Source organism: Pholis gunnellus (assembly GCF_910591455.1).
Source record: "Pholis gunnellus genome assembly, chromosome: 9".
Taxonomy (NCBI): Eukaryota; Metazoa; Chordata; class Actinopteri; order Perciformes; family Pholidae; genus Pholis; species Pholis gunnellus.
In genome coordinates this window covers 12,864,998-12,885,593 of record NC_136535.1, presented here as the reverse complement: position 1 = coordinate 12,885,593, position 20,596 = coordinate 12,864,998, and the positions used below count along the sequence as shown (strand labels likewise).

Below are 20,596 nucleotides of genomic sequence, written 5' to 3'. Positions count from 1 at the left end.
ACTAGGAGCTTTGCCAGAAACAATGTAACTATGAAGATGTTGGTTGTGAAAGAGCTAATGAGGCAAGACGGTGGGATTGGTAGCTTCTTTACAGTGTGTGGGTTAGTGTAGAACAGATGCTACTTCAGTAGCATCCGATAGCAAGTTAAACTATTACCATATTTACAAGAAAATACAGAAGGGTGTGTGTTGAGCTGCAGAAAAAACAAACGCGAATGCTACTTGTCTGAAGCCCATGAAACTTTGTGTCAACAGAATAAGTCATTAATTGAATATTGAGAATTACAGTTCGAGGTATAATCTCATGACATCATCACACGGGTTTAGTAGAAGGGCCAAGTATCTGTCCTCTACCTTGGCCGTTTGTCACCGCCGTGAATCAGACTCTACATTTGTGTCACAGATCCCGTTTTTCTCTCCATCCACTCGATGATTTGGACAGCCTGAAATATCACGCTCCCTAGATGCCAGCCAGCGGTGTAAATATAAATACCCCCCCCCCCCCAGGATTTATATCTGATGTCACAGAGGCAAGCTGAATTAATTTGTGTGTGCCGATGGTTTGACCGGAAGAGAAGAGCGCCCCTGCTTTTAATGTGATTGTCCAGCGTGAGTCATCTTTTTTTTTTTAGTGTTGCCATGTCCAGCCAAAGGAAATGAATGGCTTGGTCAGAGAGTGGCGAGAGCGCCAATCCATCAAGCCCCAGCCGGAATGACAACCTCAACTGTTGAGCTACATGAAGTGCGGTATGACGGTAGCGGGCAGAGCACCCAGAGGGGAAGGACATGGGTACCCGGACGGAGCTTTGCATTTGCACTCAGGGAAAATGAGCTCTGCGATACCACACATAAGCATGAATTGATCTTTATTTCAAATCACTTCCTGTACTTGTAACTATTGTAAATCATGTGTGTACATGTAAATATGTAAAGCAGCCTCCAATTGTAACATACGTTTGCCAAGATACAGATTTATATTGTAGAAACTTGTTTAGTCAACCTTTATATATTTCAGCCACGAAAAAAAATAAAAGCTTAATTGCCTGGGGCCTGTCATGTACTCTCAATTATGTATTTTACATGTTCAACATTGTTCTCTGGGTATTCAGTGCAGACTAATCAGAAATGTACATAAATCCTTCGGCCAGCGGCACTTTTTCCAGATATTTATGAGATATCAATGCAGGTGTTCATGCCATCTAAATATTACACAGGTGATGTTAGTGATTGCTCCCTCAAAGCTCAGAACAGATTATGGTTTCCCATAATAAAGCCTGCAACATTTCAGAGTAATGGTTCTCTCTGTTTTTGAATTCCTAAATTTCATTTTAGTAAAGCAGATGAGGCAAAGCCATGCGTTTTGTTTCATTGATCCTTTTATTGTGCAGTCTATTAAGTGACATTGCTTAAAAAAAAGGAGCAAGATTTATTCAAACCAAATTAACAAAACGGCTACAGAGTGTGGATTGGAACATGAATAGGCCAAAAAAACACAACACTAATTTGAGTCATTCAAGTGCATAACACTTCCCAGTACTATTGCGTCCTGGGTTTCAGAAGCACCATCAAGGATGCCAGCTGGTTGTCATAAATATCCCAACTAACCTCCGTGGTCAAGGGTGCAGTCAGTCAAGTTCCGAAGCTCTTCTCCTCATAACCAGCCCAAAACCTGGCCACACCTAATCGTCATCGTCGTCGTCGTCATTGAACTGAATGCGTTGTGCTCTTGGGGCAGACGCCCACGGTCTGTCATAGCCCTTCGTGCTGCCATAGCCCTTCGTGCTGCCTGTAGACTTCTCCTGGGTGGTGATGAGGTCTATGATGGCTGTGATGACAGCGCAGTCTTTGGACTGCCGATTTTGCCAGTCCACGGGAGCAGGGTTACGGATCTTCTCCTCCAGCAGAGAATCCAGCTCTTTCTTTAAACTCTGTAGAAAAGACGGGGTCAGTAAAAAGTATCTCATCATTCGCTTTTGTTGCGAGTGTGTGTCCTGTGCTTACTTTGACAAGGTGCGCTATGCGCGCCGGGGATCTGAAGACGATCCACTGGTCCACGGCGATGGTCTCCTGGTCCTCGTCTTTCTGGATCGTGATGTCTCCTCCGAAGAACAGCAGCGAGAACGGGGACACCTCGGTGCAATCGTAGAGGAAGATCTGAGGACACGCAGAGAGATGTCGCTAACGCACAACGACAGGAGCTTGACAACAACACACGCTAACAGTCGGTGACGGGGAGCGGGATCATTATGACACACCGCGCCCGACAGCTACTCTGTGGTGTGGGCTGAAAGTGTCCCATTAGTGAAGAGAGGCTGTGCGAGTTTGAAATGTGTTTCAGTGCCTCCAGTGTTAAGAGAAATGTCATCTTGCCCGGTCTGTGAATTTCACAAATGTGTTGCACTCGTTTCCATCCATTTTCCTTCCTGTGCTCAACTGACTCTGCTCATGTAGAGTAGCTTGACTATTGACACCCAGATAAAACTTTTTTTTTTTTAAAGAAATTACGGAAATAAGTTTCATATAAATTTGAAACTATGTATGTATATATGTGTATATATTTCAGTTTGGAAGGTAACAGACAGAAGTGTTATAAATTAGCATCAGAGAAGGTGGAGGGTGGGTGGGAGACAAAGAGAAAAAAGAAGCAAGCAGAGAGCAGGGACAACTGCATTTGCCTCATGAATGTGTGAAGTAATAGACCACCAGGTGCAAGTGCGTCAGAGCAGATAAAGTTTAACGTCACTCACTTTCCTTCCTTGCTTTTTTTTTTTTTTTTTTTCTTTCCAGGACTTTCTGCTCCCTTCTCTCTCACTTAGTAAACAAACGACCGTCACAAGCTTGGACTCTCTGAGTACCGTACTTTCATAATAGACACAAATGCAGAGCATTGTGCACAGAACTACTTCCAGAAAAAAAGAAAACATTTAATGGTGGCAATACTAATGGGGAAATCCAGCAAAATACTTTTCTTCATAAAGACCAAAGTGAGGCAGAAATCAGAGAGGACATGAAATCAGAGAGGACATGAAATCAGAGAGGACATGAAATCAGAGAGGACATGAAAGGGTAACCTTCACAAAGAGAAATTGCACACAAAGAACAAAGACAGACAGATGGAAGGGAGGTGAAAATGGGAGTGTAAAAAGGGGCAACAACAAAAACAAAACAAAAAAAGAACGGGGGAGAGAGCATGGCAGTCAGGAGCCGCATTGACCGTTTTTCCCCCACCACCTCTTACATTGTGTCTGGATGCTTTGAAGCACAAAAGCCTTTGAGGGCGAGTTGAAAGGCAGCGTTTTAATCAAATATTCATTCGGAGTAAAGCTGGAATAAACCACTGGCCCTTCTTTCCACTCACACGCACCCTTCAGAGGGACACATACAAAATCGACAAGACGCAAGCAATACGCACTCGAGAGTAAAAAAACACAACATTCATGCAGCCGCGTTGAAACACAGGGCATTGCATTCCCATGTCCCCTCGCCTACTCACACTGCTCGTTCTCATCTTGAGGTGGTAGATGAGCCACGTGTAGTTGAACTCCGTCTCTTCAGCATTGACTGATTTCGGGTGGATGCACACCTTTCCATCAGCTTGGGTGTACACCTTAACCCTGAGAAAATAAGATGTTAGAGTGCCTGTGTTTGTCTGAGTGACGTACATTTGGTAAAAACTATTGATTAAGGAAATTCTTATAGTTTTACTACCATCATTGTCTTGATAACGGACAACAGAACAGAAGGGGAAACATTTCTCATTACTGTAGGTAGGAAACTGCCACCGTGCGCTACAGTATATGGTAAAGATGTCTAGTCATTAAAAGAGGAACTCTACAGATTTTCCACAAAACGGATCATAAGTAGTTCTAGAAACGACCCATCAGGTGCTTTAGGCTTGTTAATACGAGGCAGAAAGAATGCCTCCTGACATTTTAGCACGGCGGGTACCAAAGACAAGTTGTGATGCAGTCTGCGAATCCTCCCTAACATGAAAGCAACACCGTGTTCACTCCTGCGTGTCAGCCCGACAAAACCCAACCGCTTGACTGCGGGGAACAAAGCTGCTTGTCCCAGACAGCGGTCTGATTTAGCAGCAAAACAAACAAAAGAGTGCTCCATTGAGCAAGGCCTCCATTAAATACTGCAGACGTGTGAAAACTTTCAAAATGGCTTAGCACCACAAGGGCTGAGAACTACTTATGCAGAGGAAATGACCCATTTTGGCAATTTTCACTGTCCAACTGGGTCTAAAGCTGTCACTGAGACAGACAAACAGAAGTGACAGGCCTACTGTGAGAGTGTGTGTCTGTCTCCCTGTTGCATGTGTGTGTCTTTTGGCGCAGCGGTCACAGACGATGCCGATGACGGCTGCCTGAGGCCAGTTTTATGATGACTGCATTGATCTTCAGCTACAATTTTTCTGACATGGTCTCTGAATAGCTGCAGGTAATTATCACAGGACCGTTACAAAACTCTTACCCGAGAGGTCTGATGAGATATTTTTCGATCAAAAGTTCAATAAGAATGATTGTGCGCTTCTCTATTGTCTGTCTTTGCTCATCTCATTGAATTGGCAGACTCACCCGGGCCTCTTCTTGCTGTGAGATGGTTTGATCGTTGCCACCTTCGGGTACAGACCAGCTACAATCACCGCCTTGATCAACTTCTCATTGTCTGATGAAGGAAGTGAGAGTTCGAGAAATAAAAAAAAATGAGCATGTTGCATATGAGATTTCATTACTGCTCCACGGCCTGGTTTTAAGATTCATAAGAGCGAGCACTTTCAGACAGTTGAATCGCAACCAGTCGATGAATAGATGATTTTTTAGTTACCTGAGTTGACGTTGGATTTGGGGTCTTTGGGGTCCCTGCTGCTGACAAAGCCTGTATGCATTAGATGCTCGGCAAACTGACCCTTCATGTTGTGCAGCATCTGAATGATAAAAGGCGAATTGCTTCTAAAAAGGCTGCATGTCCTTATCAGCACAGGCAGGAGTCAACTTCAACATGTAATGTGGTTTTCTTTGCAAAAGCACATCAGTATAGAGCTCGGCACAACACTCCTAATCAGACTGGCTCACCTGGAGTGTATTGGCAGACAGGAAGTTGTCCCAGCAGTACTCCCTCTCATACCTGGCACCGCTGCGTTTCGCTTCCTCCCAGCCCTGGTCAATCACAGGATAAAATAAAAACAGACTCAATGTATACAGCAGACAGAGATGAAAGACCGATGGGACAGATGTGGGCTGTCTTACCTGGAAGGCATTGACAATAGTGAGGTGGTCACTCTTGGAGTTTCTGGAGAGGGTCCTTCTCCTCATGTCTGCCATCTTCTCTTTACCCTGAGACAGACAAATGCATGTAATAATCATGTAATACCTACTTTGCAATGAAAGAAGAAGAAGAAGAAGGCGGCAATGTGTTGAAGTGTGCCTGTGTATCGCTGCTGACACAAGCTTTCATGTCTGTGAGCTCGGTGCCTTACCAGGGGTATGAAGAAAGGGTCTTTGAAGCTGAGTGAAGCAGCAATGGTGAGTACGGGGTCGAGGCAGCCCAACAGAGCTCCAAACAGAATGAGTTTGCCAATGTGAGGCTCCACAGGCAGGCGAGCCAGGTGGAAACCCAGCGATGTCAGATTCTCTGAGCGGTCCAGGGCGTTCTAGCACACAACACAGTCACAAAACCCAGAAGAAAAGCACACATCTTTAGTGATCTACAGCTCGACACGGGTTAAAACATTTCCACATATAAAGCAGGCAAATAAGATGTATTAATTAAGGCTTAGCTGCTTTGACTTTTGTTACCGTCACATACCACTTTCTTCCATTAGTTTTAACCTTGTTAGCGTGAATTCATTACCGTGCTTTATCTTCTTGAACCCTTTAAATTAGTACTGATTTCTCATTTAGTCCTCATTTCTTTTCCAACCTACCTCCTCCACTAGAGGACAAGCATCCTTGGTACTAGCAGATTTATTAATAATACTTCCAGACAGGAGACCTTGAAACCACATGCTCAGGTAAGAGATGGTCTCTCTTGCTGAAATGCTACCGTTTCCCAAATTACTTTGGTACACGTCTTTGCCGAGTATTGATTAACGCTGAAACAATGACTCAGATTAATTGATAATGTAACTATTGGTTAGTTGCAGCCGTCTTGTTGTTTCTGATTAGATCTTTGAAAATAAAAGGATTGATCTTCACTGTTTCTTACCAGGTCTACGAGGTTCTTAATGGCGAGGCTGATGGCGTTTGTGGTGGGAGGGTCCAGGGATTTCTCCAGGAATTGAGCTATAGACCCAAGCTTCAAAATCTAGGCAGCACACATCACAATCACATTACACATTTATCAGCAAAACTATTTTTATATTACATTCCCTCCTCTTTGTCTGACTGCTTGTCACTTGCAGCACTGAATTGTGGGCAGTACAGTATATAGCGATGGTGAGGTCGACTGCACTTAGCTTTATGCGTGTCTTCTCACGCTTTGCCATTATTGAGTTAACCATGTTACCATTAGTGACAAAAGGTGATTCTCTAAATATGTATTGACCTTCATATCAAATAAGAGATTTTTAAAATACACCAAACATCTACCTGTGAGAAACTGAAGAGTAAGGAAGCGACCGCATTTCTATGTCTGACTAATCGGTTGGTGTTGGATTGCTTGTGCATTAGAGAGTCTGCTCAGGGTTAGCGTGTTGTCAGTGTTTCTCTCGCTTTAAGGACACCCTGATGCATTAGTCCTCCTCTCACCCACTAGCTTCAAAAACATCCAACTGAAGTAGTGGAAGACACACACTCAAATGCATATCCAATAGAAAATACTGGTGAGAACAATCATTGCAAACACTAGATCTGAGTGAACTCTGGCTCAATGTTCCATTAGCATGGGTTGAAATATGTCTGAGTGGAGTATGAGGATTTAAAAAAAAATAAAAATAGTAAGCAACCAAAGAAGAAAGCGCCCGTTCATGTAAGAGAACGAGGCTCAGAAGAGGAGCGATTATGTTTTTGGCAAAAATGGAGCGAAAAGAGCTCGAGAGCAAAAAGGGGCACGAGTCAGCCCAGAATGTTCATCCCTCGTTCTCATTAGGCAGGAGAGGCTGTAATTTAACACAGGATCAGAAACAGCAGCGCTGTCCTCGTTCCCCTTCTGCGCTCACTAAACTCATTCACGTCCTCATCTCAACTCCCCAGACAACACCCATTTTGTCTCTCCACATAGACAACCTTGATCTGCAGACAGAGCTCCTCCAGTGGTGTCCTCATGATTTCGGGTAATTGATAAGCATCCAGCAGGCTGGCCCTGAGACCATTGTACAGATGATAGCACTTCCCTGGACACACTCTGGAAATATGCACAGAAGAAGAGAGTGGGACAGAGAGGGAGAGAGAAAAGAAAGAAAAAAAAAAGAGGTTGCGTGTTACATCACTCCTGTGACAAGAGCTTAATTTGAAATCAATGGGATGAAACTTCCCTCGGTGAGCAGCTCCTGCTAATTGGGCCTTGCTCCACTTTGATGTCAGAGCTAGCTAACAGAACAGACATCTCCAGTCACAGACTGGAAACAACCTGAGAGTGACTACGCTTTGCCTTTCTCAGTGTTTACAGATGGGAAGGCAGGAAGGAGTGGGTTGATGGGAAAGACTGTCAGAAAGCTGAGCTGACAAATAGAAGGGGAAATAATGCCTCCAGATAAGCGCTGCATACCCAGAGGCACTAACATGCAGCATGCCCTCGTTATATCCACACACATACCTGCCAGCACGTCCTTTCCTCTGCTTGGCATTGGCCAGGCTGACCCACTCTGCTGTCATGGTGCTGATGTTGTTGTTGGTGTCGAAGTTGGTCTCCTTAATCTTGCCTCCGTCTATCACGTAAACAACGTCATCTATGGTGATGCTGTGAGGAAGAGTAGCGAGAGAAGAAGAGGGAGAGACAGAAAAAAAAAAAAAAGAGGATGGAATAAAGACCAAATCTTCAAAGCAGTCTGGGAAGAAGTCTTAGCTAAGACTCACGCGCAATCATTCAGAAGTAAAGAAAACTAAAATATAGCCCTCTGGTAGGTTTAGAGTCTATATTTAGGTGACTGATGTGAGGGGAGTGCAGGCAGCTTGCACAATGCTCAGTGAATGCATTAACAAATTGTGCTCCATCCAAGCCAATATGTCCATAATCACTCCAGGAAATGTATGCTAATTAGCCCCAAATCTGCCGTTTCTATTAATGACTTGGACCTACTGCATTACACTAGTACACCCAAGCACACACACATACATGACTGACTGAGACGGGGAGTATTTCTTTTCCCATTTTCCCCAAAAGTAACAGCCAAAAACTAGTAAGAAAGCTGCACAACCCAAACAAATACACACACACACACACACACACACACATTCACATACCTGGTCTCAGCTATATTGGTAGCAATCACAATCTTTCTAACTCCAGGAGGAGGCCTTTTGAACACCTGAGAAGAGGATGGGGGAAATATAAGATCAGACTTTTGTGATATTGAAGAGGACAATTGGCAGAGACAGTTGGAGAGACGAGCACAGAGAGGAACAGAAGAACGCTAACCTGCGTCTGATTAACGGTAGGCATGAGGGAGTGCAAAGGGATGATGACAAACCGGTCTGAAACACAACAGGACACGAAAAGAAAAGCTCAAACAAAGAACCATTTGACAACATAAGAGAATACTGCTAGTGTGTGAGGCTCAACAGTTGTGTAGAGATATAACCTTGAAATTCCGGGCTAATATCAAGAATGCAACAATCTGTCACCATTTCTTCATCTTTGGTAACAAAACATATTGTTATTAAATATGGACAGAAAAACACAATGTATTTAATCCAGTGTATTTACTTTGTATTAGTTAAAAATGCTTAAATGTATACAGTATCTACTCGTACTCTCTCAAAGAAGAATTGTATGTATGTATACAAATTTCAAAACGTTTTAACAACAGAATACAAGATGTCTTCTACTTCACTGAAAAGTCCATTCTCAATAAGTTTTCATATCACACTAGGGCTGCAACGAACAACTATTTCTATTATCAATGAATCAGAAGAATATGTTCCTGATTAATCCATTTTCTAAAAACCAATTAATTTCCAATGGATTAACTGTTTCAGCTCTACACACTTCTGTAAGTTATATCGGACCAGAGACCAAACTAGTGACATAATCACGCTCGAACGTATTTCCACGCTGGTACCTGATCGGAACATCTGCTGAGCCGTGAGCAGGTCATTGAGACCGCTGATGTTGTCCCAGCCAGGGAGGAAGACCAAGATTGCTCCATCCTGTCAGACAAAGACATGACACAACACTTAGCAGCTGAAAGCCACACAGTAAAAACAGCGGGGTTTCAGAAGAGGAAAAGAAATACACCAATAAACAAACTGCCATTAGCCGGAGGAGCCTCAGCAACACCTGAGCCAAGTGAGCGAGGTTCCCGCGTCCTCGGAGGAGCTGACTCGCCCTGAGCTCCAAGCCGCCACATTCGGCCACACAATAGGCCCCCGACATTGCCTGCCAACATCATAATGCCAACAACATCTTCCCACTACAGGGCGGCCTCGGCTTCACATTACCACAGGGATCTCAAAACAGCAACAAAAAAAAGAAAGAAAAAGAAAACCAATTAGTCACCTGGAAAATATAGAGGCACACAAATGCAAGCTGAGAAAACATCAGCAGGATAAACAGATGACGGAGGCTAATAAAGTTGGAAGTATTCCAGCGCGAGCAAATTCAGCTGTCTGACAATGGAAAGGATGACCACTTAACGTAAATTAGGTGTCAGCTCCTCAAACATTAAAAACAACATCCCATAATGATACAAGGGATAAGGACAACTTGAATGATTGATGAGGAGCAATCGTATTATTGTAGCAGCAAAAAAAACGCAGAATACCTGAAAGAGATTTACAGATTACAATAAAATGTTTTCTCTAAAATAAAACACAAGGTGACCACAAGGGGCCATTCTGGTACTTTACATTATTCAAACACTGTCTTATGTTAGCAGAGTTTCCTGATTTAAAACGGGAAATATCCTTAACTAAACAGAACCGAACCAGGATTTGAATGCCAGTTGCTACAAACACATTTCAGTTAATACACAAAGAGTAGTGCGCTTTGATACCTGGCTTTGGAATCATTAACGACTCTCATAATCAGCAGCTTTTAAAGACTATGTTGAAAAGGTCAGAAATAAACAATGAGTTAGAAGCTCGAAACTTTAGAAACCGGAGCAAAATCCAACTTTTATGCAATATCAAAAGGGAAGTGCTATACTTTGCTACATTAAAGACCTAAAATCAAACAGAAATGATAGTCAGGATAATATTAGGCGGATACAAAAGTAACCCAGTCTTTAAAAAGGACTTTTCATTTCCTGAGAGGAAGGGGAGATGACGAACAGACTATAGCTTCTGGGTCCTGAGAAGCTCTGCCTTTTAATTAAAGCTAATTATTATCACCAGTGCTCACTCACTGGCACCCACTTGGGACTAGATTTATGTGCGTTAATGTCCGTGCATGCGTGTGTGAAAGATAAAGGAGGAGGAGAGCCGAGCAGGCGGCGTGCCGAGTTACAACCTGACAGAAACACATCTTCACACACGTGCAGAAAGCGCCTCTGATTAACTCCAACTAAAAATCAAGTAACGGCACAGCAAGCTCTGTAGTGTAGGGCTACTACTTAACACACACACACACACACCACTCTACCCACATACACACACAGTTGTAGCCAGCAGGTGTTCATTAATGCCTGTATGTCAACCCCCTAGGTGTCTAATCACGGACTCCTGCAACATAATTAACTAATCATCACAGTGGCAGACGGCCCCGTATCCTCGGTTCAGAACGCCGTCACGGAGAATCAAGCGGTTCCCTCTCGAGCGCCGGACAACGCCACGGCGAATCAGCTGGTCGACTGGCTCAGGGTGGCCGTGACTGATAGAGATATGGCTTCATAGGGGAAGGGATAATTATTCTGTCTGACCGCGTTAGTCACATCTCATTCTGGGGCCTGTCTCTTTTTCCTGTTTCTCTCTCCTATACACCAACAAACTAGCAAAATACGTTGAACTAGTTTCACTTCATCTGGAAAAAAATACAGGAAAAGTGAGAGCAGCATCGATTGTTTTCCTTCTATTCAGGCGCTCCATTTTCTAAGTTGTCCTCATCGTTGTTTTCTCCCTTTTAATGGGGACAAAAGCCCACACTCCATGGTATTGCTTGTGATATATCGGTTTCATTGTGCAGCTTTGTTATCACACATGTTGGCACTGACCTACGCGACTCTATAGACACAGATGAAAAACATAAGAAACATGCTGCAAATACAATTTGAACAGGGGATTTACTGAAATAGCCACCGTTTCTCAAATGTTTTGCCCTGCCTTCATTTCACCTGCACATGCAACTCCTGATATAAAGGAAAAAAAAGTTTGATCCGACTTAGTTTACATTATACTCCACATAACCAGAGTCTTAACTGAACACTGAAATGAAATAAAAAAGAGGAAATTTAACAGGAAAGAGTAAAAAAAGGAAAAAAAGAAGAAGGAAATGGATGTGCATCGGGAGAGCATCTGTTCGATCAGTCATTAGCACAGATCTGCTGCCAGAATCCGTGTTATTTCCTCTGATCTAATGTCGCTCCGTGTCTGGAAGCTAGCCCTCCCGTTCCTTCCATCTGCTCTAACCTAGGAATGTGATGTGTGTCTAAGCATTTCTGTACCTCTGTCAACTATTCACTTTTATTTGATCTGAAACCATGTTCCGAGCGGAGCACTGCTTTGTCTACGATCAAAATATTTGGAGCTTTTCAAGTCCAGGAAAAAAAAAATCCTTAAAATCTACAGGACAAGTGTCCGTGACACAAGCACTCAGGGCTTTTAGGCGGTTCCGACACACATGACAAACTCCCTGGAATCCCATTTTCTTCATACTTCATTGAAGAAATCCAATTCAAGACACCACAATTTAGCCACTTTCATACGGCTGCCCTGAACCCAGACATACAAACTCACCTCCTGATTGAGCACAATATGGCGAATCAGTGCCACGATCAGCTCCAGGTCAATCCTGTCATCATCGTCCAACATCTCCACTGTCTCAATGGTGTGGTCAGAGTATCTGCAAAACATGGGACACAGACAATGAATACATAGACAAGCCTCCATCGTCCGTGCCTTAACATGTTTTATATTTTTCACTTTGGACTTCTAAGTGCACACTATTTTACACTTGATATTTACCATGTTTATGAAGGGTGTATATATGTATTTATTGTTTACTTATAAATGCTGCCATTTTAATTCATTGTATTACCTATGTGCCTTTTATTACCTCTTTGCCCTTTTTCTTGTTTTCCTTTTAAACTGACTCAGTGAGCATTGTTCAAAGAATTCCACTGTATACCTTTAAAAAGGTGCAAATGACAAATACATCTCTTGTATCTCGAACAAACTTGATTTGTCTAACTCACTGCTGAGACCTCAGCATGGACAGCAGGAATGATTACAGGGAGAAAAACAGGTTTCATTGTTTAGCAGTAAAAAATGGTGGCAAAGAAAAAGGACTTCACTGCAAATAGCTGTAATAATTCAAGAAGAGTTTTATTGAGATGTTGAGCTTCTCCCCTCAAGCAGTTGCGGAATGGAAAACCACACAACAAAGATTCAGTAGTAGATTACAGTTGGTGCAGTGTTTTTTCGTGGGTACAACACTGTAATGCAGATGTATAAATGTAGTGTTTACCTAGCAAATCTATCAAAGGGTCAAGTTCAGCTTTTAAACACTAAGGTAAACTTAAAGTTCAAATTCACAAAGAAAAGGAGATATTCATTTTAAAATGTGAATGGCACAAAGCCATATCCTCCCATTCGCCACCTACACAACACATCTATCAACCTGGCAGCTTCTCTAACAATCCAACTACCCGGCTGTTCTCACCAACTCACCTGCCCTGCAGTGTGCGTGCATACGTGGGCCAACTCTCCTTGTATTCAGCCTCTTTCTCCTCCTTCTCAGGCCTGGAGGCGTGCCCCTGCCAAAAGTTTCTCTTCCTTGATGGGCGACGGTCCTTATTCTGGGGACGATACCTGGAAGACACACCAACCACTTCATAGAAGACCCCGGTAAAACAAAAAGGGGTGTGGTTCCGTTTGTATCTTTGCATTTGTGTGTGCGTGTGTGCATGTTAGTGTGCGACTGTCTTTGTATGTGTGCGTTTGGGAGCAGTGTCGTTCTACCTGGTCATCTCCACAACGTCCTCGAGTAGGAACTCCTCAACCGGGAACGCCAAACCAGGGATGTGGATCATTGCACAGTTGCCTACAGGTTTGACGCAGGGAAACGGTTAGATGAGAAGGAGGAACAATCCAAAACAACGAACCTGCAAGACCAGTGCTGAACAAACTTCGGCATGTCATACCAAAATATTTAGAGAACTTCTCTGCGTTGAGCGTGGCACTCATGAGGATGATCTTGAGGTCATCTCGAAGGGTGAGTATGTTCTTCACAATGACGAGCAAAACGTCAGATTGCAGGTTCCTCTCGTGGATCTCGTCCAACACCAGGTGGCTGATGCTGGACAACAATCTGACACATACACAATAAATAAAGGGAAATGTTTTAGTCGGTGGTGGATTTTAGGTTGGGTCACTCTGTGCATTGCAATACCCAATACGACAATACTGTTTAGTATGCCCGAAATAAGATTTAGTATGTCCCAATACATAGTATAAGTTGCATTTTGCAGTACGCAAGCCAGCATGTTTTTCTGGCTATTCTGACCCACAATCAGCGGATATATGAGCAAGAGGGTCATAGTTCAAGGTGCATTGTTATGACGAAGTAGTATGTCCCAATTTAAGGCAAACGGCATGCAACAAAACATACTTAGTAAGGGCAGCTGCAGTATGTACTAAAAGTAAATATGCGATTTGGAATGCAGTGTCCTCATTAGGCCTCATTAGGCTCATCTGTACAGCAGTAGTTTAATGACGAATCAAAATGCTCTGTGGGACTTTAAATATAAACGTATCACTTGATGGCTGGAGGCAAAAAACTGACAAGTGTAAACATAGCTGCAGTCCATACAACTGTCAGCTTGAAAGCAAGCTGCTGCTTAAATACATCTTAATGCCAAAGAGTTGCAGCATTTTGCCAGACGACTGTAGTCCTAAAATGACTCACTAGAGCTCTGCCAACTCTGAAAAGACCATGAAGCAAGACAACAAGAGAAGCTGGCACTCTCACTTAGTCTCTGTGGGGTTTTTTTCTGAAGACACTCAGAATGCAAGGATGAGTCAACAAAAGCTGTGTGTGTGTGTGTGTGTGTGTGTGTGTGTGTGTGTGTGTGTGTGTGTGTGTGTGTGTGTGTGTGTGTGTCTTCATTTCTCTGCCTTTGAGGATGAGGAGCCATACTAATGCACCTTCCACAGACGGCAGACAGTCAACCACAAACCAATGGGAATAAAACACGAGTGACGCAGATGGAATAAGAGACTGGAGGAAGGACAGTTGCAACAAAGACACAAAGAGGAAAAGCAGAGAAGAAGAAACGCAGGGAGGTGATGTGATGATGAGGGGGGGGGGGGGGGAACTTACGGGTCTGTGCGAAGCCACTGAAGAATAATGCCTGTCGTACAGTACAGGACCGAACCTTGTCTCCGTGGTAACCGGCTGAGAAATAGAAGCAGAGAAAAAAAGACTTAACATTTCCCAAAGGACACTAATTAAGACGAGTACAAAGTGAAGACGCAAGATGCCAGAATGAGTCTCATTCAGTCCACATTTGTGAATGCGACTGTAACAAAGTGTTGGGGTCAAAATCTAAATGACTAAGATGTGTGAAAGACAACATTGTCTTTCACACATCTTCCTTTTCCAGTTCAGGATTACACACACACACACACACACACACACACACACACACACAAAGATTATTTCAAAGCGGCGACATATTGATGCTCAGTCTGTACACAGAAGTTCACATAAAGCTGAGATTGATGTTGCTAAAAAAATGTTGTCGATAAAGAAAATGCTTTCTAATAAGTCATGTAATTTGTTGCAATAGGCATTATCATACTTTGCACAAGTATTAGAGAAGAAAAGTTTCTTCATTAAATAGCAATCTTGAAATGACTTTGTTAATTCTAAATATATATACACACACACATACACACACTCATACAACAAGCAAATACACAGAGGACCTAATAAGATCATCAATAGCAATGATCCAACAGCATATAGATAAAGATAAGAAAACATTATAAATAACAGTGAGTTAGATTGATAACAGCAATCAAGCATGTTTATTATAAAATTAAAGAAACTGCTGAAGGAGCAGCTTGCCAGGGGCCACATTATGTATTTGTGCTAAAGGGAACAAAATACTGTACCACAAACAAATTCCACTGGCTTTGGTCATGTGGCTAAAAAACAATATAATCTAATCTAATAAAAGCATCAACAACACTTTAGCCAACATGATGCAGAATAAACCATTTTCTTCGTTGGTGATACTGCTAACTTAATGCGTTTACGATCTGTGTTCCTTGTTTTAAATGAGTACAACTTAAATGAATCATTTTGTCTGCAATTCAGCTTTTCTACTTTTAGTGTATTTTAACTGTAGCTAAGTTACTTGGCTACAGTTAATTTTGTAACTGTCATTTTTCAAATCTCCTCTAGGGATTCCCATCCTGTGCAGCAACATAGCTGCCGGTGTACCTGTGTGGCAGCTAAAGAAGCTTTGTGCAACCTCACAGCCCCAGTGACTGATCTGGAGTGGTATATAACCCAGAACTATGGTAATAACATGGTACTCAGATTTTATCTAGGTTTATGTTTGTTTATTGAACAACCTTTCCGATCACTGGCCCCTCAATCTGCTTGTGCCCCCAACAGGCCAGTTTCCTGCCCCCAATCTTTGCATGCCAACTCGAGACAATTGTCTTTTTTTTCCTCTGGAAAGAGAATATAAGGCTGTGGGTCCAGTGTGACAATTGCCACAATTGGGTTTCACACCATTTAGGTGGACCGGGAGAATGAGCTGCACGCTGATGACCATTGTTGGTGTTTTGATGTTTCATTTTGTTTATCTATTTCTGCTTTTTCTAAATGTATTATATCACTGAATACTCATCGCTTCCATCATTTGCTGTAGTCATTCATCTTTAAATAAAAAAAATAAAATAAAACGTTCATGTTTGTGGTTATAAGCTATTATAAATCTTAGCAAGTGATTGAACTGAGAAGAGTTTGGAAAAACCTCCAGCGAGTGCTGATGTGAACTCAAAATGGAAATGAAGGAGCTTTTACAGCGTAATTTGGAGTTGTTGATGCATGAAATGTGGTTGTGAAGAACAGAAGTATGGTCCTGAATGTGTTGCCAGCCTTGATGTTAATTTGGGTGACCCCGGAATAGCTTAATAACTGCTACACACCAGCAGTGCTCAATGTTTACAGTGAGGTGATGAGGGCGTCTGACCCAGGGTACGGGTAGACTGGACAGATATGCTACAGCGGAAGTGGTTAAGCTAGCAGAGTTTTTACCAGAAGTCCGTCAACACTACCGTGTGCATAGAGCCTATTCATGGGACTTCTTTAAACTGAACTCATCATAATGCATGTTAGCTGTTAGCTACGACTGTGCCAGCCGGTCACTGCGATTACTCTGAGCAGCATGTATGGGAATGAACTACAATACAACATAATGTTTTAAAGGTTGTTCTCCACTGCTTATCAAATTCCAATCAGCTGGAAAACATCCGGTTCGAGCTACTGGCAGCTATGGGCGTGGCTTAGGTGTGTGCGAGGCGAACAATGGCGGCTCCTAAAGAGGTTAGCGTAGATGCTGCTATAGCATCAGTTATGTTGATTACATTATAAAACGTATGTTTGAAGAGACTTCCTTACCTCTGCAGGCGGATTTGGTAACCACAAGAATTTCCATTTCCTACACTTTCTGCCCTCTCCGATGCTACACGCTCTGCTACCTGAGAGGGAGGACGCACAAAACAAAATGTAAGAACACGATCAGCATTGTTGAAGAATATTCATCTAAATTACATGACAGAAGCAGGAAATGACATACGCAGCCCATAAACATAATACAACACAACCACATATATCCTTGGTATGCACAAAGCAACATGTAATTCAACACAGAGCTAAAAAACGAAAAATGTACATACGGAGATGGCACTGATGCGGCGAGGCTGCGTGCAGACCACACGACACATTGAGCCCACGCCTCTGTTGATGTAGTCATCGAGGATGAACTGGGTAACCTGGGTGGTCTTTCCACACCCTGTTTCCCCACTCACCACCAGGACACGGTTCGAGTTGATGAGCTCAACCAGCTCCTGAGTACAGAAAGATGGCAGCAAATGAGAGGAAAGGTCACGAGATGAAGAGGATAATATTTCATTTAGCAGAATACACAATGATGCGGAAGAGTGTTTGCTTTTAGGAGTTAGTGGAATCAAAAGCTTACCTCTTTTTTGCTATAAGATGGAAGTCTTTCCCTGAATTTCTGAAGGCAAAGAAATTGGAAACATTTATTAACACTGAGGAAAATCAATAAAATAAAGAGAAGACATTCTTTCTTTATAACTTGATGATGAGTACAGTTTTTAAATACCAAAACATCTCTTATTCTAAACTTACAAACCAGATTCTGAACAGTGGGTTGACAATAATTCAGTAATTCCTCAATATTCACAAAGTGGAATAATGTGACATTACAATATTGGGACTAATCTGCTCTGTAATTTCATTTTTAAAACATTTCCCAATATTTTACATGTGGGATATTAATTCCCCATATTTCCCAACCGTACTCTGTATTATACTAAACTATTCAGATCCATAAAGATAAACATCTGTTGACCGATAAATCTCAAAACAAGCCAAAGAATTCTTGCAAATTAACGGGCAGGTTTTACTAATTATTAAGACGCCTATGCTGCGTTTTAGCGTTGGCTATTTTTACTCCACTCTTCATTTCTTTAGTAAACCAATCTTCCCCACAGAAATAATCATGCAACCCTTTGAATTGGATGGTATGCATCCTATCTAAAAAAATATAAATGATGTTGGGCATCAAACCAACAACAAAAGTCTGGTGCAGTGGACATCTTAATATTTGCAGACACATGATAAAATCATTACATTCAACATCATGAACTTGATACTAATCTGTTTGCTCACCAGCATTTCTTTGTACTTCGCATCTGATTTCTTGGTCTGCAGGTCTCTCTTTAAGCGGTCATCAAGTGAACTGTCTCTGGCTACTTCCTGGATTAAGAACTCCAGGTCCTTGTCTTTCCTTCTCAGCGTCTCTTTCTCCACCTTCTCCTGCTGCTGCTGCTGCTCTTCATCATCCCACGTGTCCGGAGGCTCATCTTTAACAACTGCACGGGAGAAGTATCTGAACAGAAAAACAATAAAGTGCGTAAATACCCACAATACGGTGGATCACCAGACAATATTGGTTGTTCTGTGATTGTGGCATGGAACACCATCAAATATTGAACTATATTTTTTGGAGCAATGCATCTTATTTGCTTGCAAAGTTACCGTTGCGACTTCTGGCCTGGAGTAACCTCTTCCTCCTCGTCCTCAGACTTCAGCTCAATCTTCTGTTTTTCCTCCTCAGACATGTCGCCATCGAAGTAACTGCATTCACAAATTAGAGTGACATTTTTAACAGCACTCGCAGCTAAAAAAAAAATAACTGACACTCCAGACACTTTTGCTCCTATCTTCTTTATTTATCTTGAACAGAATAGCTATACAAGCTGTTCTTACCAATGACTGCTGTTATTTGCAGCTGTCTGCAAGCTGTTAGACGTAGAGGCTCTCGCATCTCTCCACGAACCAGGGTGATCATTTTGGACAGAGCTGAGCAGCTTTGTAATATGCTGTTCTCTGGCCTCATCCATCTGGACCACCGCCCGCTGCACATGGACATGAAAAGGGGAAAGTTCAGTCGTAACATTGCAGTTAACCTGTACAAATGTGACACCAGCGCTCCGTTTGAAGCAATGTTATGAGTGAATTATTGAAAAATCCAACTGAATCCCTCTGAAATATAAAATCCATGTACCAGCGATACACATTAAGTTATTTTTGCTTTTCAGTGATAGCTGGATGATTACTTGCTCTTTTAGCACTATGCAACTTCTATTGTAACTTCTCTGCCATGGACCGTGAACTCTGTTGGCTTGCTTTAAGGGTTGAAACCAATTCTGTCACCCTCAGACGTTAGACGCCCATTCACACGATCCAGTAAATTAAATCAACAAATGTGTTTTCGGCTCTGATAATGTCAAACAACTTATTACAGTTATGACTCAAAGTTAAAAAAAAAACATTCAGGGCAGGTGTCTCTATTGTTGAGGCCGTTATCTATCTACTACATTGAGCTAGAATAGGATGTGTCAGGATCTGGGTGACGTACCACCTATCTGCAGGATTTTGCCCATCGATTAGGGTGCAAATATCTGCACATAGACTTTGTGCTTTTAACCTTTTTTCAATTAAATCAGCATATGCCCCACACTTTGCATTGGAAATCAGGCACTCAGGTGTCTACTACAGGGGTTCATAAATCGGTTAGCAGGGAATGTCGCCCTCAGAGTGCCTCAGACTCTTATCTGTGCTTAAGGTCCTGCTCTCTGTTTCTAATGGAGTGACAACCTGCCCTGCGCAACACAATGTGCAAGAGCACGCAACCAAACACAATCCATACCGATCTCCGGTCACCCTGCCTCCTCCTCACGGCTCCGTATCTTGCGTACCACAGACCAATCTCCCGTCCCTTCAGGTGTGGAGGAGGACGGTCCCGTGGTCCACCTCCTCCTCGGTCCTGGTCAAAGTCGGAACTGTGTCCACTCGAACCTCCTCTGTCCCGTCTTTCTCTGCTTCCATCTCTGTATCCTCCACCTCCTCTTCTGCCTCTCCTCCCTCCTCGACCACCATAGCCAGAACTCATGCCGCCGTCCGTAAAAAGCGGTGGTAGCAACGAATGCTAAAACGTAACGTTACGATGTATTGTAATGTTAGCTCCTCGCTAATGCTTACGTTGCTAAGCGTCAGTGCTTAGCTGGATGTGTTGAAAGGACGTGTGGGTCAGAGACTGAAGTTAAACATACGTAGCTGCCGACAGTTCATTTCTTGATACAGTTGTTTACATGCAGATGACGCTGTCAACATGCAACACTTTCATATGGCGCTTGTTCGATTCCATCGGCATGTCGCACAAAAATGACGTCAGAAATAATTTCCAGCTGCCTGATATGCTCGTGGCAGCGCTCTGTGATTGGTTGTTCGAATTGTGGTTGGTGGACGTGGTGGTAGCATATTTTTTACCATGTTTTTTACTTAGCCAGGCAACTGTAATGTTAACTTCTCATCAATCCATAAACAGATATTGCAATAACTAATTTGCTTCAGATGTTGAAGGCTAATTTGCTTTTAGGCTCAGTGTAATAACAAGATCGCTGCTGTGATTGTTGAACGGCTCCGTCAGAAAACTGTGTGACATCAAAAA

At 42.7% G+C, this 20,596-nt stretch overlaps 1 protein-coding gene across 1 annotated transcript; it reads right to left on the bottom strand.

The window, feature by feature from the left end:
• Nucleotides 1–1,662: 1,662 nt before the first annotated feature.
• On the bottom strand, nucleotides 1,663–20,271 carry dhx36 (DEAH (Asp-Glu-Ala-His) box polypeptide 36). The gene is made up of 26 exons (XM_079166888.1): nucleotides 19,796–20,271; nucleotides 18,853–19,001; nucleotides 18,622–18,720; nucleotides 18,253–18,472; nucleotides 17,537–17,575; nucleotides 17,235–17,405; nucleotides 16,957–17,036; nucleotides 14,641–14,715; nucleotides 13,463–13,629; nucleotides 13,281–13,362; nucleotides 12,990–13,130; nucleotides 12,057–12,162; nucleotides 9,227–9,314; nucleotides 8,584–8,639; nucleotides 8,409–8,473; nucleotides 7,762–7,905; nucleotides 7,233–7,350; nucleotides 6,214–6,312; nucleotides 5,486–5,659; nucleotides 5,256–5,342; nucleotides 5,082–5,165; nucleotides 4,834–4,933; nucleotides 4,584–4,674; nucleotides 3,494–3,614; nucleotides 2,002–2,154; nucleotides 1,663–1,928 (listed from the first exon to the last, which is right to left on the bottom strand). Exons 1-26 carry the CDS (start codon nucleotides 20,036–20,038, stop codon nucleotides 1,680–1,682), a joined length of 3,201 nt encoding a protein of 1,066 aa, XP_079023014.1. The 5' UTR covers nucleotides 20,039–20,271; the 3' UTR covers nucleotides 1,663–1,679.
• Nucleotides 20,272–20,596: the final 325 nt, after the last annotated feature.

Bases quoted from the DNA above. Each gene is read 5' to 3' on its own strand.
- dhx36 (XM_079166888.1), bottom strand. From the start codon at position 20,038: ATGAGTTCTGGCTATGGTGGTCGAGGAGGGAGGAGAGGCAGAAGAGGA. The intron at 4,675-4,833 runs GTAACTAAAAAA...TTCCTTCATCAG, and splicing joins CAAATCCAACGTCAACTCAG to ACAATGAGAAGTTGATCAAG. The intron at 2,155-3,493 runs GTGAGTAGGCGA...GCGTGTCCTCAG, and splicing joins TCAAGATGAGAACGAGCAGT to ATCTTCCTCTACGATTGCAC.